Source organism: Homarus americanus, unplaced genomic scaffold, assembly GCF_018991925.1.
Source record: "Homarus americanus isolate GMGI-L3 unplaced genomic scaffold, GMGI_Hamer_2.0 scaffold10478, whole genome shotgun sequence".
Lineage (NCBI taxonomy): Eukaryota > Metazoa > Arthropoda > Malacostraca > Decapoda > Nephropidae > Homarus > Homarus americanus.
In genome coordinates this window covers 145534-171375 of record NW_024742485.1, presented here as the reverse complement: position 1 = coordinate 171375, position 25842 = coordinate 145534, and the positions used below count along the sequence as shown (strand labels likewise).

Below are 25842 nucleotides of genomic sequence, written 5' to 3'. Positions count from 1 at the left end.
ATATATATATATATACAGTATATCCAGTCATAAAACACTACAGACAAAAGGTATATTTACGATAACATTAATATTTAGAGTATAGTAAAGTTCATGGGGGTGTACACGTGTCATGGGGGGGGGACATTTGGGTGTGTTGGGGTAAGAGGTGGAGTGTGTGTGTAATGTTATGGTGTTACCCTGCTAATACATCCCGGCCTTGTAATTAACACGGCGGCCTCTTACTATGGTGACAATGGCACAGGCTTAACACACTCACGGTCTTTGTCAACTTTATTTTACACATAGTGCTCTCTCTCTCTCTCTCTCCCCAAACAGGAAAAGTGTGTCTCATAATTCATTTTAGTTTCTTCTCTGCCAGACCTGTCGTGGTGATCTTGTGTCTACAGGAGTTACTTCACCCCCATGCCTCCTGGTCGTCTACAGGTAACATCATTAAGGTAACTCTAATCCCTGTTGACATGAGTGGGTAATCCTCCATTTACGACTGTATATGAGAGTACTTTCACTCTACCTGTAGTTTATTGGGCACCCCTTTGTATCCTGTGCAAGGCGAAGCGCAATAGCGTTTACAGCAGGTGCCTGATGGGCCATGGGTTGTGTCAGCAAGTTACATTATACAGTAGTGACAGAAGGATGTGCCTCATGACTTAACCCTGAGCCGCGTTTTCCTGTGGCAATTTTACCACTGTTAGTCGGTGTAAATCAGTGCAGTACAGTGTGATGGTCTCTCTCTCTCTCTCTCTCTCTCTCTCATAAGAACAGTATCAAGACGTCCAGTGGTTCCCTATCAACACAATCAGCCATTAACCTGCAACACGCCATACCAGATAACTTACTCACGTACTGTACAACACCACCACCACACCCCCATCCACCACACCACCACCCCCACCACCACACCCCCACCACCACACCCCCATCCACCACCACTACCACCACCACACTACTTCCCCGAAACAACAACAATCATATTTAATTTAAGTCTCTCTTTGTACGTCACCTTCGCATGCCTCACCCATTGCTCCACTTAACCTTGCACAGTTACTGACAGCTGCATGATATATCACCACTGTATACAGACCAATTTGTACTCATTCCTACAGTAGCCCTAACCTAACCTAACCTAAATAAAATTACAGTAAGGCTACATCAGGTTAAGTTAGGTTAAGTTAAACTAGTTCGTGTTGACTAAATAAAAAAAGTAAATAGACCAAGCAATCGTGTTCGTGGTGTTTTCCCAACATTATACGTGGCGTGTGTTCCTGTACTCTCTCTCTCTCTCTCTCTCTCTCTCTCTCTCTCCAAGGTGAAGTTTTGGAACTGTGTCTGACTCACAGCAGTAAACAGACGGTACAGTATATACTTCTTAAAAAAAAAAACACGATTTCTTATATACACATTAGGTTATTGATCATATTAATGGGATTTTATATACGTGTTAAAGGAATGAAAATATCCAGGTTAATAATTTATCTTTGTGTTTTGAGTTTAATACAAGCCCAGTGCCTGTCTTTACTTACTAGACTGATAATGATTTTCAACTGAGGGAAGAGAGGGAAGGGGGTAGAGAGAGGGGGAGGGAATAAGTGTAAGAGGGAAGAGTTTGTGGGGGAGAAAGAAGAGGGGGGAGGGAGGGAGGAAGTGAGAGGGAGGGGGATCAAATGGTCAACTGGGGGAAGAATAGGAAGGGAGGGAGGGAAGGAAGAGTTAATGAGGGAGCAAGAAAGGGAAGGAGGGAGGGAGAGGGAGACAAGAAATGCTCGTCTGGGTAGGAACTTTTAAGCCTTTGTTTACACTCAAGGGTAACATATTGTCGTTATTAGTCAAGTGTGTGTCAGTAGGAGCTAATGTGTTGTGGTCAGTTATCCTTTTATTATTATTTATTATGTTACTTTTCTTCTTTATTTTTCTGTAGTTTTTTTTTTAGTGTTTTCTGCCATTTTAACTTTTATTTTTTATTTTATTTTTTTTATAATTTTCATCTTGTTCTTGTTCTTCTTTGTTCTTGTTCTTCTTGTTCCTCTTGTTCTTGTTGTTCTTCTTCCTCTTCCTCTAACCATTTCCTTTATATATTTCTCTTTATTTAATGGGGAGTTGTGGGGTTAAGTTAAGGGGGTTGTTTAAGGGGGGAGGCTTAGGTTAGGTTTGGCAATGTTGAGGTTGGGGCTTGAAGGGGTGAGGTTAAAGGGGATTATTTAGGGGTGAGGTTAAAGGGGATTATTTAGGTTGTGTCAAAGGATTATTTAAGGTGGGTGAGGTTAAAGGATTATTTAGGGTAAGGCAAGATTACTTAGGGTGGGTTAAAGGTAAGGATTATTTAGGGGCAGTTGTAAAGGGGATTATTTAGGGGTGAGGTTGTGTTAAGATTATTAAGGGTGAGGTTAAAGGATTATTTAAGGGGTGAGGTTAAAGGATTATTTAGGGTGAAGTTAAAGGATTATTTAAGGTTAGGTTAGGTTGAAGGGGGATTATTTAGGGTGAGGTTAAAGGGGGATTATTTAGGGGGTGAGGTTAAAGGGGGATTATTTAGGGTTAGGTTAAAGGGGGATTATTTAGGGTTAGGTTGAAGGGGGATTATTTAGGATTATTTAAGGGGTGAGGTTAAAGGGGGATTATTTAGGGGGTGAGGTTAAAGGGGGATTATTTAAGGTTAGGTTAGGTTGAAGGGCAGGTTGATGTTCTTTAGGTAGTGTGGTGGACGGTGGTGTGAGTCAGTGAACACCTGAGCGGAAACCACTTAAGATAATCCTGACTATGAGGACAGACTTCTCCGTCGTCTGTCCGTCTGTCTGTCTGTCTGTCTGTCTGTCTGTCTGTCACTAACCGGTTAAAATTCTTCACCACAGACAGTTAATTTCCATAGAACAAATCACCTGAAGATTACACACCCGAACTTATTTCACCTGATGAATAAGTTAGGTTAGGTTAGGTTAGGTTAGGTTGAAGAGTAAATGGATGGTAGAGTGTTGGAGGGAAGATTAGGGTGAGGGAGGGTGTTGAGGGAGGCAGGGTGTGGGTGAGGCAGGGCGTGGGTGAGGCAGGTGGCGGTGCACGTGCAGGGTCGCGCGCTGTGGGGTGAAATGAGAGACAGGGAGAAGAGGTGAGGTGGGGGATGATGGTTTATAGTCGACATACCTGGTAGGTGTGTGTGTGTACTCCTAGACAGTGTACACCACCACCTGATGGTCCTTAACTGCCTTTGTTCCGTCCACACCCTCAGTCCTTCCCTCCGCTGCCCCTGTTGCATCCCGTCCTCCCTCCCTCCCCCTCAACCTGCCTTCCTTTCTCCCTGGCCTCGCCCCCCTTCCTCCCCTTATCAATATTCAAAGGGTAAAAATTCACAAAAAAAAAAAATCCTTGGTAACTTTTGACCACAAACTCCGGCCGAGAGAACACACCCATCTGTTTACGACACTCGATCCTACGTCACAACATCGTCCTGACTCTGTTTACATTTGGTCATGTTCCAGTGCCCAAGTACCCTCCTTCCCCCCTTTACCCCCTGCTGGATTCCCTACTTGTACTTAAATATCAAGTTACGAAAGTTGTAGTAGTAATAATAATAGTAGTAGTCTCTCTCTCTCTCTATTTCTCTTCTCCTTCCTTCCTCTTCCTCTTCCTCTTCCGTCTCTTCCTTCCATTTCCCACCCCTTTAACTCTCACTACTCACTGGTTCCCGCCTTTTCTCTCTCTCCCTCCCTCCCTCTCCTGTGTGGTGAGGGGCCAGGCCAGGTGAGGGAGGAGGGTCGTGTTGATGGAGTTATGTGCTTGGTCGCCTTCCTTTGTTTTAAATGCAGAGGAAAAAATGCAGATGACGCGAACAGCCGGTGTCGAACCTTGGGACAAACAGGGCGTAAGAACTCCAGTGGCTATAGAGTCTATTGTGTCTGTCATATTGCGGTGATTTCCGTCCCTATGATCAAGATAGGTGTTGCATCTTTCGAAAGCCAAACAGGCGAATGGAGCAATGATCTGCAATTGCAATAAAGATGCACGAATATCAATGGGACTTTGAGTTTGCATTGTCTTTGTTATTGATCTTATGCCTCTTGTCAACATTGCAAACTAATTATACCGCCATCGTTAATTAATAGATGAGTTAATGCTTTGTTTAAGTTGCACCAAATTAGATCATTAATCACCAGCTTCACGACAACAATAATTGACAACAAGGCGTCTAGTAGGCCTGTTTTGTCATCCAGGGAGATATAGATTCACTCATTTCTAACCTAACCTAACCTTATCTACACCCGGACCATAAAGTGAATATTTGTGATAAAAAACTCGGTTAGGTTAGGTTAGGTTTGGGAGACATTCCTTGTTTACTCGTTGTTTATGTCTGTTCCTCATTTCCTCTTAGTCTTCCTTAATTCCATCTACGTTAATCCCGTTTCCCTATTGCCTCTCCCCTTTCATCTATTCGTTACTAAATCTCAGCTTGTCTCTTGTCCCTTCCATGCTCTCAATTCCTCTTCTCTTTCTGTTCACCCCTTCCATTTCTATCCACCCCTTCCATTCATCCATTTTCCCCCAGTAACACCCACGGAAAAAATCACGCCTCCTGTCCCGTGGTTTTAATTACGGAATTTTCTGGTTAATCAACAAGGCGCGTTTTATTATGAGGGGTGTGAAGCCCTCAGGGGGATGACAGCGGTGGAGGAGGAGAGAGAGATTCACGCTCTCAGGGAGTTTGTCTCTCTCAGTTTTGCCCAAGTTTGTGTGAGATAAATCATTGTTTGTTGAGGAGTGTTTGCTGTCAGCGTTCGTTTGTTGGGAGTGTTTGCTGTCAGCGTTTGTTGGGGAGTGTTTGCTGTCAGCGTTTGTTGGGGAGTGTTTGCTGTCAGCGTTTGTTGAGGAGTGTTTGCTGTCAGCGTTTGTTGGGGAGTGTTTGCTGTCAGCGTTTGTTGGGGAGTGTTTGCTGTCGTCGTTTGTTGAGGAGTGTTTGCTGTCAGCGTTGTTTGTTGAGGAGTGTTTATTGTGTATATAATACCTACATCTTAATCGCAAAAATTATAATAATATATAATATAACATTATATAAATACACTAGATAATTTATGAAGTGTTTTGATAGTTACATGTACAGTATTCTTATTATAGATGATCGTGTGACCTTACAACACAACACACCTCTCTAGTGCTGTGAGCTTACCACATAACAACTCCTCTGTTTGGACCTTAAAGCACAACAAACCCTTCTGGTGTTGTGAGTGTACGACATAGCAAATCTTTCCAATGCTGTAAAGGTTTCGAGGCGTGAAAAACAATCCCCCGCCTGCCATGCACTGTGTTGTATGTGGTTGGGGGAATGAGTGAGCATGAATCTACATTGTAAATTGGTGTTAGGTTGTGTAAACGTGAGGCCCAGTGTGCATGTGGAAGTGTGTGTGTGTGTGTGTGTGTGTGTGTGTGTCGCAGAGATAGATAGATAGATAGAGAGGAGACAGAGAGAGAGAGAGAGAGAGAGAGAGAGAGAGAGAGAGAGAGAGAGAGAGAGAGAGAGAGGACGTGACCAGGTCTGATAACACGTAATTATTAAGGTAGATGTGACCCTGTAACGCAATCTGGTTATCGGCGTCGTCATCGTCTTTGCGTGCAGTTATCGGCGCTGTCATCACTTTTGCGTGCAGTTATCGGCGTCGTCATCGTCTTTGCATCGGCAGGTGTCGCCATCGTCTTTGTGTGCGTTATCGGCATCGTCATCGTCTTTGCGTGCGGTTATCGGCATCGTCATCGTCTTTGTGTGCGGTTATCGGCGTCGCCATCGTCTTTGCGTGCGGTTATCGTCATCGTCTTTGCGTGCGGTTATCGGCGTCGTCATCGTCTTTGCGTGCGGTTATCGGCGTCGTCATCGTCTTTGCGTGCGGTTATCGGCATCGTCATCATCTTCACTTAGTCTTCCTTGACTTCATTGTGTGGTTAATGATTTTCTTATAAATCAGACAACTGCTGACGTCCGCTGACAGAGTTCCTGCTGTGCGTTCCATAACTATATTACGTATATTCCTGTGTACCATGAGTGATGCACTAACACATTTATTGACACCATTTTCACCACAATAACGTATCTCTCCTCTCTCCCTCAGGCCCGTCTCCATCCTCTCCTCAGGCCCGTCTCCATCCTCTCCCCCTCAGGCCCGTCTCCATCCCCCTCTCCCAGGCTCGTCTCCAGGATTTTCAAGCGCGTGTTATCGCTCCCGAGGCGGCGACATTTGGGGTGGTCTCACACACACACACAATGTAAAACAGATATTAAGGTATATTCTAAGATCATTGTAAGTTCATTCATTAGCTTACGATTGAGACGTGATTAAAAGCCATGTTTATATCTGGAAGCCACATTTTACCTGGTGACTATACCCCCTAACGTTATCTGGGGGTTAGGTTAGATTAGATTATGGTTGGTGCATATAATCACCAGAGAAAACAAATTGGGGTGCCTAATCCTCACGTGATCCACAACATCAACAAGGACGCTGGACCAAGCCACAAGCGCCCTGACACAGGAGGCTCGTCTGGCAGATTATATTTACTGAACAAATGCCTCGGGTTTACCATTGTCATTCCCACAGTTCCGTGATGTTAGGATGAATTATGATTGATTATAACACCTCCAATTACCTGTCCATTACCTGGTTGAATAATTAATGCCACCGTAGATGAGTGAGATGGTGTGTGGTAGAGAATTGTTTGTGGTGGATGATGAAAGTGGTAATATACTGAGCATAGATCAGGAGTGAGGGAGACAGATATGTTGATAAAGAGACAGACAGGTAACGAAAGACAGAGAGAGAGAGAGAGACAGAGAGAGAGAGAGAGATCCAACACCTCCCTCTCGCCCTCACCACACACACACAATTCCCCCTCATCAGTCAGGACTGTCGTGGCAAAATTAATCATAGAATTTCGTGGTCGACCCAGCTTCTCTGATAACCTGGAGGGTGGCGAGTGAGGGGTGGTGAGGGACGCTAAGAGTGATAGAGGGGACAGCAAGATAGAAAAAAGAGGGGGGTCGACCTACCTGTACCTATCAACAATCAACTCATTAACTCCTTCCTCACCTGTCTTGCCACAACACTTGTTATTGGGGGCCGAACACCTGTACCTGGGGGTCGACCACCTGTACCTGAGGGCCAAATTATTAATGGTTCCTACTACCAACTTCTTCTCGTTATTGATGATATAAAACTACGATGCTTGACCAAAGCTGAACCACAAGACTAACATCCAACATGGCGACCAAATTACACTGAGACTGTACTTGTGATTCGACGTGTAAAATGGCGGCAAAATTACACTGAGACTATTTGTGAATGAGGATTTTTTGCTTAACAGACAGACAGACAGACAGGCAGACAAGGACAGAGTGTAGTTATAGTAATTAATAATAACAAAACAACAAAGTCAAGAAATAATTTGAGAATATAATGAAAAACTTTATTTAATACATTGATAACTTCCGCCTTGGTGAAACAGATAGACGAAATAAATATTGTTCTCAAATATACAGTGTCGCAAAAGATCGAGTACATGGGCAGAATTTATTAGTTAGGCTCATAAGTTTATATACCAGTCAGTCAGTCAGTTAATCAGTCAACCAGTCAGTCAACCAGTCAGTCAACCAGTCAGTTAGTTAGTTAGTTAGTCAGTTAGTCAGTCAACCAATCAGTCAACCAGTCAGTCAGTTAGTTAGTTAGTTAGTTAGTCAGTCAGTCAGTCAGTCAGTCAGTCAGTCGACCAGTCAGTCAGTCAATCAGTCAGTAAATGCCTTCACACACCTATATATTGTAAATCTCACATACAGTAATTTTGTAAAGAAGCCAATGCTCGTGAATACACATGGAGACTTTAACCCAACATTTATTCATAAATAACATATCCATGGTGTATATGTTATGTATACAGTATACATTTAAACTTTTATTCTCATTATCTTCATGTACATTTGTGTTTACATTATACAGATGCTCATTTGACTCGATATAATTATACCCCATAATAAACCAACGACCTCATCAACTCATCGATATAATCTTTTATAAATTGGTACCTATAATTCACCTTGAGTATAATCACCTTCAAAACCTGTGTCTGTGTGTGTGTGTGTGTGTGTGTGTGTGTGTGTGTGTGTGTGTGTGTGTGTGGCTTCCTGACTGATTAACTGAGATTATATATTCCTTGTTCCTTTAGTCAGCTCACGCCAGTTGTCAAAGTCATATGGGTATTTGGTGTCAGTTCAGTCAGTAAGTCAGTCAGTCAGTAAAGCCATCACACACCTGAGCAAGACAGGTGACCTTGGCTTAGTAGTGAGGACCAAACTGCGTGTAGTGTAGCAAAAAGTGTGGGTGTTTGTGTACATAAGAATGAGGAGAACTAGTCTTTGTTGGTCACGTGATCTGGATACACTGACATAGCTGTGACCGATCAATTATGGAACTCAGTCTTAATAGGTCCTAATGTATCCTAACCTAACCTAGCAACTGCGTGGTAACTCTTGCGAAGACGCCAAACAAAGTATACAGTAGAGTTAACGATGACCTTGTGGCGTATAATAATAATAATAATAATAATAATAATAATAATAATAATAATAATAATAATAATAATAATAATAATAATAATAATAATTAACGGTTTATTGAAAGAGCATAGCAGCCAGAAGGCTGAAAATATACAGTTACATATTTGGGGAATGGGTTTCGATTTACAAATAATATACAAGCAACATAAGTGATGCAAATATGATATATAATAACTAGGTGGGGAAAAGCTCAAACTACAGGGCATTTCAACATAGTGACAGTGCAAGGAGTAGTATTAACTTGGAGTGAATACACTGGTTTATTACAATTTATTGATAATTTTTACAATGGTTGGGACTGGGCTGTTCTTATAGCGATCAGTTCGTGCACGTATGAGCTGGATGCGGTTGTGGTGTAGAACAGCAATTCTCGGGCGAGGGATCTCAGGTGGTAGTAGGAGCCGGTGTCGGGGGTGGTGCAGAAGCTTCTTACCAAATTTGCAGATGAGGTCGTGGTGATGGTCAGTGAGAGTCGAAAGGGTCAGTGTGTTGAGTCACGTCAGATGAATTCATTGTTATTACTCACTGTCGCTTCTGGACATTAACGAATTGAGTATGATGAGTGTGATGAGGTGTAAGTGTGATGATATGGTATAATGAATCACTTATGGTGGATAATTTGAAGCTATTTACCAGGAAGTTATAGTAAGAAGGAATAGAATTGTAGGGGATGTGATTGATAGATTGGATGGCGGGAAACTGGGACTCGCTATACGTAAATTTGGATTCGGTAGCTAATTTGACAGTAGGAATTTATCTCGTAGTTTCCCTTTTTATCGATACTGTAAACCTGGTGTCCGTGTCTCCGTCTCTAGGGGAGGATATCAGGGTGTTATTATTATCTGCAACCCGGAAAAGTCGTCTTTACTCTTTGTCTGTTTTTGTCTGTCAGTCAGTCCACCCAACTGACTCATCTCTCACAAAGGGTTCCTCCTCCGCCTCCTCCTCCTCAGCGTCTCCCTATTCCTGACGTCCTATTCCCCCTCCCCCCTTTTCTTCCTTTCCTCCTTCCGGTTGCATCCTTCCTCCTCTCTTTTGCTACGTTAAAATTCTTCCTTCTCTCCTTCTCCTTCCCACATCATCAGCATCTCGTTTTGTTTTTATTGTATATATATAATCTGCATCCCCATTCTCTCTCTCTCTCTCTCTCTTTCTCTCTCTTCTCTTCCCGCACCAGCTAGTATCAATATTAACCCTATTTTCACCTTTTGTTTGAGACTATTACTTTACACAACCAACTCGGCAGTGGATTTATACTGCCCTATAGCCACCTGTGTTAACCTATGTCTATTAATCTCTCTCTCTCTCTCTCTCTCTCTCAATCACACCTCTTTGTTTTGGTTTAAAACTCTGAGTCAATTCCCAAAAGTTTCAAGGCATCGACACGTCCGAATCCCAGCCCACCTCTCTCCCTCCTTCCTTCCCTCCCCCTCTTCCTCCTTTCCTCCCTCCGTCCACCCCTTCCTTCGTCCTTCCTTTTCCATCCTCCCTACCCTCCACCCTTCCATCATTTCCTCCCTCCCTACCTTCTCTTAATTCCCTCTCCCTCTCTCGCGTGTTTCCATCCTCGTTCTTCGTCTGTTCACAATATTCGTTCTAAGGGATTAGTCTGTTTCCCTTGTCGTGTTTTATTTCCGTGTCTCGTTAGCTTCAGATTAAAACCATTCCCCTTGTAGAGTTATTTTTAAGTTTGTTTTTAATTGTTTTTGTTTTTTAAATGGAATATTCAACTCTTTTTATTGTGGGGGAAATAGCGACTTAGGTTTTGTTACGTTTCTTTTGTTAATGTTATTGTTCAGTGTTTCTTCATCCCTAGTTCCTTCCCCCTCCAAGATACCTACCTGTTTAAATCTCCCGCCATTAAAGAGAGAGAGAGAGAGAGAGAGAGAGAGAGAGAGAGAGAGAGAGAGAGAGAGAGAGAGAGAGAGAGAGAGAGAAATGTTTTGTTTTGTTGTCTTCGTGATATCAAGTCGAACAGCTGTGGTGTCGTTTATTTGTCTTGAGTACGATTATTTAACCCTTGAGAACGATGACTTATTGAGAACGATGACTTAACCCTTGAGAACGATGACTTAACCCCGATGACTTAACCCTTGAGAACGATGACTTAACCCTTGAGAACGATGACTTAACCCCTTGAGAACGATGACTTAACCCTTGAGACGATGACTTAATCCCTTGAGAACGATGACTTAACCCTTGAGAACGATGACTTAACCCCTTGAAACGGACTTAACCCTTGAGAACGATGACTTAACCCCTTGAGAGAACGATGACGCAACCCCTTGAGAACGATGACGCAACCCATTGAGTATGATGACTTAACCCCTTGAGTACGGTGACTTAACCCCTTGAGAACGATGACGCAACCCATTGAGTATGATGACTTAACCCCTTGAGTACGGTGACTTAACCCCTTGAGAACGATGACGCAACCCATTGAGTATGATGACTTAACCCCTTGAGTACGGTGACTTAACCCCTTGAGAACGATGACGCAACCCATTGAGTATGATGACTTAACCCCTTGAGTACGGTGACTTAACCCCTTGAGAACGATGACGCAACCCATTGAGTATGATGACTTAACCCCTTGAGTACGGTGACTTAACCCCTTGAGAACGATGACTTAACCCCTTGAGTACGATGACTTATTTTTTTCTGTTTTTTGGTTATACACGACCAATGAGAATGGAATAGAATAGGATAGAAGAAAGAAGACATAATAGGAAATAGAGATAGATGGAAGAAGAAATGAAAGAGCGGGAAAGGGAAAGCGAATGCAGTAGAAGGAAAAGACAAAGACTAGAATAAGAAAAAAAGGCAAGAAAGAAAGAAAGAAAGAACACAAAAGTAAATGAAAGCAAAATAAAGAACAAACGAAAAGATAAATAAAACAAAGACCAGTAAAAAGAAAAATGACAAAAAATGAGAAGAAGACACAGGTGGAAAGAATATGATAAACGGGAAACAGAAATAATGAAATAACGAAGGAAAGAAACGAAAGAGAAAACAGATGCAAAAATTATAAATAGGAGAGGGGAGAACCAGAAGGAGGGTTAAAGGAAAATGGATGACGGAGGAATTGGAATGAGGGGAATGAGACAGAGAGAGAGGGGGGAGTGAAGACAAAGGCCACTGGATTGTTGTGGCCCCGTGACCGAGTGTGAGGGGAAGTGAGAAATGAGGATGAGGGGAAGTGTGAGGGGTGAGAGGAAGTAAGGGCTAGTGTGAAGGGAAGTAAGAGATAATGTGAGTGGAAATGGTGACATCCAGAGTTAGCAGATCATCTCGCCCTGAAGGTGTAAGGCGAACTAAGTACAGGGCACCGAGTCACCGCTGGTATGTTGCGTGAAGGAGAGGTTCCCAGGCTTGGCTCACCACTCCCTGCCCTCACCAGGTGGAGGAGCACAGACCTACTTGTGTTAGGTTTTTATATTATAATGATCATGCATGCTGTAAACAGAACATTCATCTTGAAAATAAAGGTTTTCTTCAGGTAATGTAAACAACTTAAAGGTTTTATTTTGTTTATTATAATATAGACAATACTGGCATTACAACATATTTACGTCATCTAAGTGACAAATGCAAAACATATAAGACTATTTACATCAAGGGATTGTCAACATCTTAAGGAATGGGGATAAAAACATTTTGTTAAGATATTTAATTGTTTAAACTGTTGAGATCTTTCTCTACTGAGGTGAGGGTTGTTCTTGTTTCTCCTGTTGACTGTGCTGTTGTTCGCTCTCCCGGTCCTGTTGACTGTCGTGGTCGAGATGTTGTGGTAGATCTTGGTGGTGAGTGTCACCTACCGTCATCGCTTCTTCACCCGGGGTGATGGGCAGGACTTTTTCAACATTAACAAGTGACTCTGGCTTCTGGCTGACAGTCAGTCGACCGTCCCTGAGTGTGGCCGTCAGCGTGTCGGGGTCGACGTGTGGCGGCAGTGTGGTGGAATAACGCCCCATCATCCTGGTGTGTCCTTGATTTGTTTTAGCTTCTACTGTTAACATCCCTGAGTTAGTGACCGCCCTCACCTCCTCATACCCCCTCGCGTCAACCACAAACTGCCACGGAGTCTTCTGGTCCCCTGCACCAGCTTTCTTATTGCTGGAGGCGGAACTGCTGCTTACGTCACTTCCCTTGTTTATCTTGATAGTGACATCGTCGCTGGTAACACTGGCTGTCTTGGGGATGTCATCATTGGTAACACTGGTTCTCTTACAGTGGCAGGATGTTGTGTTCTTACTGTTGCTGGTGCACTTATCACTGTCGTCACACTTGTTGGTGTTCTTGTGGTAGGGAGGCACTGTCCCCACACTGCTGAGGGGTGAGTGCAGAAACCTTGTCATGGAGAATCGCCTGCCGAAGTTGTCATCGTAGGAGCAACAGCGGCTCTGTGGTCTGAACCATGTACCGGGCCTCATCACCAAGCCTCCACCTCCCCAACCCTCCAGCATGCCTGAAGCTTCCTCACTCCACCAGGGTGTAGGATCCATCCTCACTGGCAGAGAGAAAGGATTTACAGCTATCATACCTCCACGAAACATGTCGACTCCTTCAGTATAACCACTATTCCTTCCTGTAGGTAAACGGTGACGTTCTGTTTAGATGCTGGTGATAGTAAGTGGTTGTTCTCGTGTGTCAGTTCTCGGTGCTCTGAGTCTTCCCTTCAACTCACAGGTCTTATATACCGTTTTCTGATGTCGCAAGAGAATGGTAGAGAAAACGAGAAACTTCTGGATGGTGGTGGACTAATGGAGAAGGTCCTGGAACATTCTCGGGTATGTAATGATGACGCACTTGCTGTACTTCTGCTTTGTGATAATTAAATCGTTATGATACCTCATATTAATAAAAAAAATCCGGGATATGCTAATTATAAAACAAATTACTCGCAATGTGTCATGAAATAACGGAAAAAACAAAACAAATCCCATACAACACCACTGGTATAACTAAGGTGCCAACGAGGTGAAGAGACAGGGCAGCTAAGTAACTTTTTAATGAGTAGTACTAGTTTCTTTCTCAGAATAAAGTGAGAGGTTACAGTGGTTGATATTATAGCATATATTGTCACGTAGATAGAAATTACCATTGCAATAATTATATATTTCCGTCAAGACATGATCCTTCTTTGTTTTATTCTCTACGCCACAGATCGGCTCGTTAGCCGCTTGGGCGATCGGTCACGTCTCTCATTACATGACACATTGCGAGTAATTTGTTTTATAATTAGCATATCGCGAATTTTTTTATTAATATGAGGTATCATAACGATTTAATTATCACAAAGCAGAAGTACAGCAAGTGCGTCATCATTACATACCCGAGAATGTTCCAGGACCTTCTCCATTAGTCCACCACCATCCAGAAGTTTCTCGTTCATAATCTACATAAACGATTTAGATACTGGGATCAGCAGTGACATAAGCAAGTTTGCGGATGACACCAAAATAGGGCGGCAAATTAATTCAGGGCAGGATGCAAATGCATTACAGGAGGATCTAAATAAACTGCAGGGGTGGTCTGAAAAATGGCAAATGAAATTCAACACCAGCAAGTGCAGCGTACTTAATATTGGAAGAACAAATACTTATAATGTATACAGCCTGAACAACATCAACCTAGAGAAGTCGACTTGTGAAAGAGACCTAGGGGTACTTGTAAGCCCGGACCTACGGCCTAGAAAACAGTGCGTTAATGTTCGAAATAAGGCAAACAGAGTATTGGGTTTTATATCTAGAAGTGTAAGTAACAAGAGTGCAGAGGTCTTATTGCAACTATATCTTGCGCTAGTTAGGCCGCACCTCGATTATGCGGTTCAGTTCTGGTGCCCCTATTATAGAATGGATATAAATTCACTAGAGTCGTGCAGCGAAGAATGACAAAAATGATTCAGGGACTTAGAAACCTTCCATATCAGGATAGGTTAAAGAAACTTAACTTGCATTCCCTAGAAAGACGAAGAGTGCGGGGAGATATGATAGAAGTATTTAAGTGGGTGAAAGGAATCAATAAAGGGGATATAGATAAAGTTCTTATAATATCCGAGCAGGATAGGACTCGGAGCAACGGATTCAAGTTGGATAAGTTTAGGTTTAGGAGGGAGATAGGAAGAAACTGGTTCACAAATAGGGTGGTGGACGAGTGGAACAAGCTTAACAACTTTGTAGTAAGTGCTGGAACTCTGGAAAGTTTCAAAAGGAGGCTAGATAGATTCATGGATGATAGAGAGTGGTAGTAACTCTCGACAGGAGCTGCCATGCACAGACCAACCGGCCTATTGCAGACTCCTTATTTTCTTATGTTCTTATGTTCTTAATATTAATGTAAGTTGTCTAACACATAAATTAACACGATAATGCATAGAACCTAACAGAACCTGACCTAACATACCTATGGGTATGTTAGGTCAGATTATACTAGGTTCTATGCATTATCGTTTCCATTTTTGTGTTTAATATCATGATATTAGTGTGTTGAAAAAAATCAACCAATTCGGACAATTCCTTCTGGTGGTAGCAGTTATCTACACCTTTGCCTTTTTATTTTATCCTTTTTGTCACTTATCGGTTTGTTAACCACTTTAGGTCAGTAACTTCTCTGATAGGCACTGTTGGCACTGTAGGCATGTACTGGCTAGTGTTGGCACACAGGTATATACTTTTTTGCAACTCTTATCCTCTTCCCCACTGATCTGCTCGTTAGCCCTTGGGCGATCGATCACGTCTCATCCATATAAAAGTATGATCAATTATAATCAAGTTACTTTCGAGTATTGTATTATCAGCAATAATCATTTATCAGTGTTATCACCAAATTACTAATTACTAAAATTATCATAGGGTTGACCATTAATTGTATATCATTAGTCCTGATAATCTATGGATGACCAATGCTAGCTGTCTGTCACGTCAGGGAAGCAGAAGATGCAGAATTCCCAATAAAGAAATAGGTCCTTCCTCTAGAAAAATATACCGTATCAGGTGCCAGTTAATGGATGAAGGATAGAAGCAACGCCACCACCACCACCTAGCGGCAGTTTCTCACTTTGTCTCATGATGTTATATTGATTGGCCCATAACTTTCCCTCCTTATTATTTTATTTTTGTTTACGAGGGACACTGGGCCAGGCAGGACCAATTCAACATGGCTCCACGATTACGGGCTCCTTCCTTGTCCCTCCCAGAAAGAGCAGTTATCTTAGGGCTGGTCAGAGAGCATAGAGAAGTCCTGTGTCGCCGAGTGTCAGACCACAAGACCATTATCTCCAAGCAGCGGGCATGGGAGGACATAGCCAACACCTTCAACTCTATCACTATGGGCAGCAAAAAGACCTCCAAGCAAATACGCAAAATCTGGGAACATATCAAGATGAAGTAAGTGATTAAATAAAATGTCTTGATGGATAGTTTTGTCGTTAATAAGGTATTATATCAGTTGGTAATTTCTGAGAACGAATTTGACCTTTTCATTTCTGGCGCTGATCAATAGTTTCTGAGATCCCCCCCCCCCTTTCCCCCCATTCCATGTCAGAATTTGATTTTTTTTTCAAAGGAAGCAGCCTGGGTATGATTTTAATTCCATTGACTAATCTCACAATGGCTGTCATAGAGGTTGGTTGTCATTTGTGCTCCCATGATTATTTTAAGTTTAATGCCGAGTCTTACGAGAAAGACGATCGTTCTATCCAATTCTTACGTATCCCTGGTCCTTCCGCTTCTGACTAAGGTAATGTACTTTTGAACATGGTGCACCCCAATGTTTTAAACTACTGAAACATTTAGGTTAGTTTAAGCTAGGCCTCTGCCCCCGGCTAGGAGTTAGGTTAGGTTTTGTTAGGTTAGATGACTCATTTTCTCCCCCACCCAAAACCCCTGATTTCCCAAGCTCTCCATTATTATTAGGGGGGGTGGGGGGACAAAAACAATAAATTTCCGCCAAAAAAGGAAGTCAGATTCGTTTAAAACACACCAAAATACACTGGGAAAAACATATTGGTCAACCCCTATGGACTTGTGTCCTAAAGTAAAAATTTACCACCTAACCTAACCACCACGTCATTCGATGTTCTGGGTGTGTACCGCCACGTACGAACATACATAATAAAATGTTAAATATCTCGCTTAAATATAATTTGCGCTAGGAATGCCATTGAAGAAAATTCATAGAATTGTCATAACTACTGATTGCAACTATAAAATTCCTGAGATGGTGTAGTGGCATCAAGTGAAATAATACCAAAATACTTACTATAATGATAAGAACCTGTGGAAAAAATTAATTAACTCAAACAACTTCTGGTGGTAGCAGTGTCCTCTTTAAATTACCCAATATATTTGCATAAGTATAAATTTAACCACGTGAATAAGTGGGAAATAAAACATACTGTAAATATTATGAGGAAGTGACAAGCAGAACCATTTCTGTCTTGGGTGTAAATGACAGGTTGGGATAAAACACCTACTGTATGAGTATATAGCCTCGTATGGTAATGTCTGAGAACAGCGCTACCACCAGAAGGAGTTGTTTCATTTCATTCATTTTTTCACAGATGTTCTTGTCATTGTAGTAGGTATTTTAAAAGAGGAGACATTTATTAGAACCTAATAGAACCTGACATAACCAACGAAGGAAACCTACCTAACCTTACCTAACTTCCTAGCTGGTCCAGACTCCCCGCCATTTTATACAGAAAGTACTTATTTTGACATGTAGTTCCAATGAGAGAAAATGTATTAAAGTGTCATGGTGTAATTTTACGTTTTTTGTGAAAGAACAAGTTACTTTCATTGAAACCACAAAAATAAGTACTTTCTGTTTAAAGTGGCAGGGGGTCTTTACCGGCCAGAAAGTTAAGTAAGGTTAGGTAGGCTCTAGTAAATGTTGCCTCTTTTAAAATAATTACTGTAATGACAAAAACGTATGTGTAAAAATTTAATGAAATTGAATAACTCCTGGTGGTAATGCTGTTCTCAGACATTACCTTTCAGTTTTGTACAACCGTGGAATCTGGGATTTTTTACTGATACAATAGATAATCTCGCCATTCTGAGTAACTTTCATTATATACACTTCTGTTGCAAATGAATAATATTGTTGTTATTTCATTTTTTTAAACCCTAAACAATATTTTTCACCAAACTTCCAAGAAAATACTTAAATTTCCATTATTTGAACTTTCAAGTCAGAGCAATTATTTTTCAGTTGTTTCTAATGCTTGAATGTACAGTACTGTGAATGCTTTTGCTATGTTATGAGACTTGATAATATACAGTAAACCCTCAATAACTCGGCACATATGGGGCTTTGGCCTTGCCGAATTATACCAAATTCCGACTTATCAAGACACTTTCCCCTCATACAAAAATACAACAGTAAAAAATTATCGATCCATATATTTATAAATGTTAAAAAGTAACACTTACCAGCACTGCAGGCAAAGAATGAAGCATCATACTAGGTGACACGGATGCATGGTAGGTGACCTGATGTGCTGAGATTTTACCAGATAATTTTACATAACTCGGCAATTCCTGAATTATTCTGTAATACATTTCAAGACCATATCCATGCCAAGTTATATGAAATTCCGAGTTATCAATTGCCGAGTTATTGAGGTTTTACTGTACCAGTGTGCATTGTTTATGAATATTATTGTATTTCTGGTTCATGTTTTCCAGAGCTAAGAAGATTTATGCTGAACAGATGCAGCTCATTGCCATTGGTGGTTTATCCCAACCCCCTCTCTTAGATCCACTGGTTGATGATGTCATCTCCATTATAAAGGACGAACAGGACTCTGAAATGAATGAGTGGGAAGCCAAGGTAAGCTCCTCTTAGATGCCTGTAGATGTTTGGGTTTTGGCTTCAGCTCAGTATTTCCAAAACCATACTGACATGTTGTAGCTCGTGGTATCTTTATTTGTCTTCCTCTACTTTATTTTTAGATAGGATATGGTTAGATTAGAATAGGTTAGCATTAGGGTGTTTCATGATTATATGAAAGAAGCAAGGATGTTTAATCTTCAGATGATCCAAAATTTCCCAAACTTTTTACAATACTTTATGCTGTTGTCTTTATTTTGAAGAGTCTACGGTACATGCACCTGTTCTGTCCAGTTTAACCCTTTAACTTGTGGCTAATGAGTTCACTGTCCCAAATGCAGCAAAGTCTTTATTACAGGTTGACAATCCCTTATCCGAAATCCTTGGGGCCAGAGACATTTCGGATTTCGGAATTTTTCGGTTTTCAGAATGGGTTTTTTTTTTTTTTTTTTTTTTTTTAGCCTACCCAGGCACAAGTCACTGGCCCACATTGGGGCCTGGGTGGCGAAAATATAATAAAAATTATAATAATAATAACAATTCATAGGTCTAGGTCGTGTTTCTCACTTTTGATCTTTTTTTTCATTCTTGTATTGTATTATTATTATTATTATTATTATTATTATTATTACAGTAATATTGTTATTATTATTATTAATTTTATTATTATATTTTATTATTAGTAGTATTATTGTTATCATTATTATGTATTTTATTTTGGTGTGTTTTTTATTAAAATTTTTAATTACTATGAATAATTATTATAATTATTATTACTATTACTATTACATTTTCGCCCCCCAGGCCCTGATGTGGGTCAGTGATCTATGCCCGGGTGGGCTAATCCCTGAAAAAAAAAAATACTTTCGGTTTTTGGAATTTCGGATAAAGGGTTGTCAACCTATTACAGTGGTTCCCCCATTAACAAGCACAATTAGTTCCACAGAGTCACTCATTAACTGAAACTATTATTTCAATGGGATATTGGATAATTGGTTCCAGCTCACAGAATTCCATTAAAATTAACTAAAAAGTACATACAGTCAGTTCTCCTATAACGCGATATTTGTGTTCTTGTAAAACATTGTGTTATAGAAATTCGTGTAATAGAAATAACAGGGCTTGTGGAGAAAATAGGGTTAGGTGCAGATTACTACTCGAAATTGAAAAAAATTTAGAAGTTAGCCTAACACAAAGGATAGCACAGTCTAAATAAATGTTACATTCATATCTAATAATGAAATCATTCAGTAAATGTAACACTTTACCTTGAAAAATATATGAATATAACTTGATGAGGGAGAAGGGTGATTTTGAGATTGATAACATCGAGCTTCTCTTCAAGTGTTATAGCCTTTCTTTTACGATCATCACCGGGAATGCGATCACCAGAAAGCTGCTTGGAGATATTCTTCTTAACCATATTCACAATTAATACCACAAAATTGGGAAATAGTAAGCAAAAATCGCGTTACAGCAAACCAGCGTTCGCGTTTTACAAATATCGTTCCTCTACAGTATTTATAAATCGCATTAGAGCCAATTCGCATTGTTAAAACACGCGTTATAGCAGAACTCACTGTACAAAGTACTGTACCGGTAATAGAATTAACAAAACATTAAATACAAACAAAATACAATACTGTACTGTACAGTACAATAATAAGAAAAAGATAAAAATATTTTTAACATTTAATTTGAGGTGTATACTGTAGAATTCCCAGCGGCTTTGTTTACATAGCGGCGGCACAGACAGCTGGTTGTAGATACAGGGGGGCCTCCCAAGTTCTCTGATTTTTCTTTCGCATTCCTCTATTATTCGCGGATAACACCCTGGATGTTCCCAAGAATGTCTGTGGTTCTAAAGAAATAATGTAGTACAGTGAGTTAATCTAAAAGGATTGTTGTATACTTCCAATAAGTACCTACTGTACTTTATACAGTATAGGATGACTATAGCACTCTGTAATAGGTGGCATTTAATTCATTTCCCTAATTATTCATTTTGCATTCTCCCTAATTTGCATAATGCACTCAACTAAGATATATGAGTGTCTTTTATACATTGAGCTATTACCCATTTTGAAACAGGAAACTACTACAGTTTTATCACCAGCCGTTGATTATACTGTGTAGAAATTATTTAGTAATCTTTGGCAGATCACTTTTCTTTTTATTTTCACACACACACACACACACTTTGGCAACATTTCACACACTGTTTCCAGAGTGAGTCAATAAGATAATCAGATATGTGACAAAAAGGAACTTATAGATTAAGTTTACACACAGTAGATACTCTCTTTGGGTAGATTCCTTAATGGACAATATAGTAATTACAAGAAAGCAATAATGTAGCCATAGAAGATATGCAGCAACAAATATATTACTTTATCATGTACAGGTGCAGTCTCTGGTACCCAAGGTGACCAAGTATCCTCCAGAAAAATCGTCACGGGAGGAAAAAGAAGCCCTGGCTAAGATTGTGATGGAGCAGCAGGATATTGTATGTAGCAGAGAGTCCAGTTTTACAGTGCTTGCTCAGAAATCTAAAGCCTGGCTGCACATCACAGAAGAGTTCAACAGTAGCACTGGAAATCAATACAATATTGTTCAGGTGCGCAAATTATGGGATTATATATGTTGTAGGTAAGTCTTATTCTGTATGGTGATTATTTCATCTATTTATGTTTACTTGGGTTTTTGCTGCTACTGTAATTATCTTAACTGTTAAAGCTCTTTGATTTTGAAGTTGTTAATTTGAATTTTAGATACACAATAGAGATGTATTCTCAATTATTGAAATACTGTATATGTGAAAACAAATTATGGTAGAGTAATGAATTATATCACTCATGTAATTTACAAAAAATCAGATTAAAACTGGTTAAAAAAACATTTGATAATACATGTGCTATACTTTCCAAACTGCTATTAATAGTTTTTTTATTTTATATAAATTTTCATTGGTACAGTAATTGTAATATGAGTTAGAATTCAGTAATGTTTTTGTCTAACTAAGAGAAAATTTAACCTGCAGTTGGAGATTTTAAAAATGAATATACAGTACAGTACGATTTTTTTTTTTTCTGCTCTCAAGTACACTTTTCTTTCTTGGAAAGAATGCATTATATTATTTACCTCGGGCAGCTGTTTGTAATGTAGGAGACACCATAGGTACAGTACTGTATTTTATAACATAAGGAAGAAGAGGCACTGTGCACTCCATGATATAGATATTTTGTATTTCCAGAGTAAAATACGACAATGAGCGGCTCAAACAGGAGAAGAATAACCTCACAGAAGGGGATAAACCAGACCCCCCTGATGACCTTACTGTAATACTAATGCCTTACTTGGAAAAGGAGGAGGAGTATAACAGTGGCGAGTGGGAGATTGATCTCTGCCTCCCTGACATTGATAGAGTAATTGTTGAGACAGGTAATAGTTTTCAGTTCACTTGTAGAAACAGGTAATATTAAATAGAATAGTTTTTCAGAGGGTAATATTGACCATGGTACAGTACTGTAGTTATTTTACTAGTACAGTAAAGACCGAGTACTGGACTAATTAAGCCACAGCGATGTTGTTACTCAGATGGAATCTGTTATTTGGACATCAATATCAGCAGGGAGGCACAACAGCCAGCTTATTACACTAAACAGATTGGATTATTTAGACTCATAGTAAATTAGTTCAAGTAATATATACAGCTCCTCCCCAACTTATGACATGCTCGACTTACAACCACCCGCATTTACGACCTACCTCAGTCGTACCAAAAAATTTTCAAATTACGTATTTTCGAGTCCCAACGTCAGTGATTGCGCTGTTTACTGACAAAATTTTCGTTTGTAATTCACTTTAAAATGAGAGTTTTGTGGTGCTGAGAAGAAAAAGAGACACCCATTTTAGATTTTCTAAGTATTATTTTCGCATTTTCGACTTACGACCTGGATTTGGGTCCCTAACCCCGTCGTAAGTCAGGGAGGAGCTGTAGTTTCAGGTAATTTAGTTGTTTTATTATTTAAAGTGTTAATAGATGTAAGTAAGGTTTTTGCTTCTAGAATGTATGTGTATGGATGGCCTTGTGCAGTGTGAGATATAGTGGATGATATGGGTGTGTACAGTATACTCAAGTAAGGGGTCAAACATATATGCATAGTATTTTTGAAGGAATAAAATTCATTTATTTTCGTGGGTCATTTACGATGAATAGTAGCTACCTGGGACACGTTCCTGGTAGGCTAACCTTACCGAGCTGTGGGGTTTTCTGTTTATTTTTTTAGCTCATAATTTGGGGCAGATATATGTATTTTTTTTTTTTTTTTTTTTTTACTCAGTTACATGCACACACAATTCCACTTACAGTACATATATTGTGTTAAAGAAATAGTACAAGAAATAATTATCATAAGAGCAAACTCACAAAGAGAATAAACATTTCACTGTGCACAAGTTAGGAGGCTGAGGTGGGGGAGCAGGAGGAAGTGTAGGGGAGGGTGGGGGGGGCATTGCTAGGGAGTCAGCAGAGGTGGTGTCCCAGGTAGGCTGCATTTTTATTGCAACTGGTGAGTGTTGAGGCTGCCAAGTAGCCAGCATCTATGCAAATGGCAATTGTGTTAAATTTTTCCTTAATGGTTTTAGTTGCAGTTTTTCATCTAGATTGTATACAAATGTTGTTTGAAGTAACACAATTGTTATTAACATAAAGATTTGTGGTATGGTTTTGAATGCTGGGAAAGGAGGTACAAGGAGTTGTCAGTTTGCTTCAGCTTTAATTTGGTTTAGCGTGTAGGCTGTTGGTATACATTTATGATGATAATCCTTAAATTTTTTGGTATATTTTTGCTTGTTTTTCAGTATTTTTTAATCAATTTTGTATTTGTAATAGTAACACCAGACACGTCACTATAGCCACATTCCCCTAGCCCTCTCCCTACTACTCCAGGGCAAGCCATTAGATATGTTATGATTATATTTAAACTCATAGTTTCGGGTAGATATACGTAATTTTCTTAATCCTTTTATCATGTTACGTGCGCACGCAATATTACATTACAGAGTAAAAATATATAATTATCATAAGGTCAAAAACATAAAAGGGAATAAACTTCCTTCGTGTTTGAAGAGTTCACAAAGCTGGGGAGGGGAGAGTGAGGGATCTTGGTTGTACCTGTGTGTAGTAAAGTGATTGACAAATTTTGTTGTCCAGCAGGCAAATGGCAATACAGTACATGTACAGTATTTGTTGTTTGTTTTTTATTGGTGTTATTTTTTTCATTTTTTCCTCACATTTATTGGTAGATTTTATTTTATCTTATTTCTCATAGAATTTGGTAACTGGATGGAATTCAGTGTCAGAGATGGTAACACTGTTCATAGGAGGGGAGATAGCGCAGATGACTTTAGTTCTTTAAACTTTAGGGAAGTGCAACTCAATCCTGTCGATTCTGTTTATAATATGGATTGTACTTTGACTCCAAACTGAATTTTACAGAGTATATAAATTCAGTAATTGAGAGCTGCAATTTTCATTTTTGAAATCTATAGTATACTGTTATACTTTTTTGGATAGACAGTGTCTTGTGACACTATTACATTCACTTAATTGTCTTGGGTTGACTATTATAACTCTTTATTGGTCTGTCTACCTAATTATCTACTGAAAAAAGTTCAAACAGTGTTGAACAGGGTTGCCAGACTTATTTTTGCTCTCCCACCGAGGATTCCCACTACCCCATTCTTAATCGATTTACACTGGCTTCCAATTAAAACAGGGATGGAGTTCAAACTCTGTCTAATGACTCTTAAGAAACTAATGTTTGGTAAGCCTAAGTATTTGCCCAATCTACTATTCCACTGATCACACATTCTGAAATGATTTTACGTAGTAATGATCCTTCACGCCTTTAGGAGCTGAGAGCAGTAAAGGAATGTTCTTTTGCTGCCCGCTCCTTTTCGTAAACAGTACCCAGATTGTACAATCAGTTGCCTGCATCCATGAAGCAGCTGACTCTGTGGAGGCCTTTTTAAGAGACAACTTAAGACCTCTCTTTTTAAAGTTTATGATCCTAAACAGGGTTCAGTGATGAAAAATTACAAGGTTTTGGAAGTATTAAAGATTTAGGGTATGTGAATGATACAAGTTAACTGTCACTTTTTGTGATCTTTTATTGTAGTACAGTATTTCTTTTTATTCTCAATTCTTTGTAGTGTTTCAAGTGCTAGCGAATTCTTTAGAAGAACTGGCACTTTTGAGAAACAAAAAACTTTGTTATTATTATTTTATTGTACTGTAATTAAAATAAGAGGCCAAAAACACAAAATAAACACAAATATCAGAATAAGGTATGTCTGTCTATAAAATTTTTTAACAAACAACCAAGTTTTCCAGGCCAACTTCAATGGTTGGGCGAGTTCTGCTCAGTTCAGGTCAGCTGGGTGACCAACATCACCTGCACCTTCAAGAATTTCTTTGACTTTTTGAGTTTTTTTGTTTGCAAGATTATTGTATGAAGGATTCTTAACCTGTAGTTTCATCTGAATTTGAAGCAGTTATTTTATAACCTTATATGCTGTACTCACTGTTATAAATTAGTCTTATAGCTAATGTAAAAAATCTCATTAAATTCAGATTCTGCATCAGAATCTTTAACCTTCAAGTGTGAGACCGCTATAAATAATCCAGAGGATTCGGGTGATGAAAGCACCATGGACCCACTGGACACCTGTGTACCTGTACCACTAAAAGAAGAATCTCCAGAAACTATAGACACCTCCACGACAACCTTTGTTGGGACTCCAGCTTCAAATTATAGCCTGTTTAACACTTCCGTTACAGCAGTGTCACCGTCATTTATAGGAAGTTCTGATAATACTTTAGTTCTAACCACAGGATCAGATCCATGCAGCCTCCAAGAGTTCCCAACAGTGCACTCAGATATTAATAATTATAGTCATAGCACAGCATCAGGTGTGGTATCTGCCACAAACGAAAGCAACTCCGTCAGAGTTTCGTCAGTGCTTTCACTCCCAAACATAACCAGCTTAAATACCAGCACTGTATCAGCAGAATTTTCTGAACCCAGCACAAGCCAGTCACCAAGAACTCCTGCTCACAAAAAGAGAAAGTGTATTAGTGATTCTGGAAAGCAAGATGCCTATGACCAAGTGTTAGAGCTGCACAGGATTGAGCATAAAAAGCGTATGGAAGTGTTAGATATAGAAAAGACTGTGCATGTGAGGAATTTAGAAATTGCCAAACTAAAAAAAAAATACTGGGAAGCAAAGCTCTTGGAAGTTTCTTGCTCAATATATAAATAATATTATGTTTAAAAAAAAGCAGTAATGAAAAGCCTGTTTAGCAGCCCTTTCTTGTGTACAGTTTATTTTTATAGAAAGATAAAGAATTAATGTAC

General features: G+C 39.8%; 1 protein-coding gene across 2 annotated transcripts; it reads left to right on the top strand.

The window, feature by feature from the left end:
* Positions 1 to 371: 371 nt before the first annotated feature.
* LOC121876931 lies at positions 372 to 25842 on the top strand. 2 transcript variants are annotated; one of them, XM_042382503.1, is made up of 6 exons: positions 372 to 440; positions 15783 to 15972; positions 18277 to 18421; positions 20826 to 21070; positions 21675 to 21862; positions 25059 to 25842. In XM_042382503.1, exons 2-6 carry the CDS (start codon positions 15914 to 15916, stop codon positions 25745 to 25747), a joined length of 1326 nt encoding a protein of 441 aa, XP_042238437.1. In that variant the 5' UTR covers positions 372 to 440; positions 15783 to 15913; the 3' UTR covers positions 25748 to 25842. The 2 variants fall into 2 exon arrangements, with proteins under 2 accessions (XP_042238437.1, XP_042238436.1); XM_042382502.1 differs by lacking the exon at positions 372 to 440 and having other exon boundaries at positions 15526 to 15972.

Bases quoted from the DNA above. Each gene is read 5' to 3' on its own strand.
- LOC121876931 (XM_042382502.1), top strand. From the start codon at position 15,743: ATGGCTCCACGATTACGGGCTCCTTCCTTGTCCCTCCCAGAAAGAGCA. The intron at 15,973-18,276 runs GTAAGTGATTAA...CATGTTTTCCAG, and splicing joins TGGGAACATATCAAGATGAA to AGCTAAGAAGATTTATGCTG. The intron at 21,863-25,058 runs GTAATAGTTTTC...CATTAAATTCAG, and splicing joins TAGAGTAATTGTTGAGACAG to ATTCTGCATCAGAATCTTTA.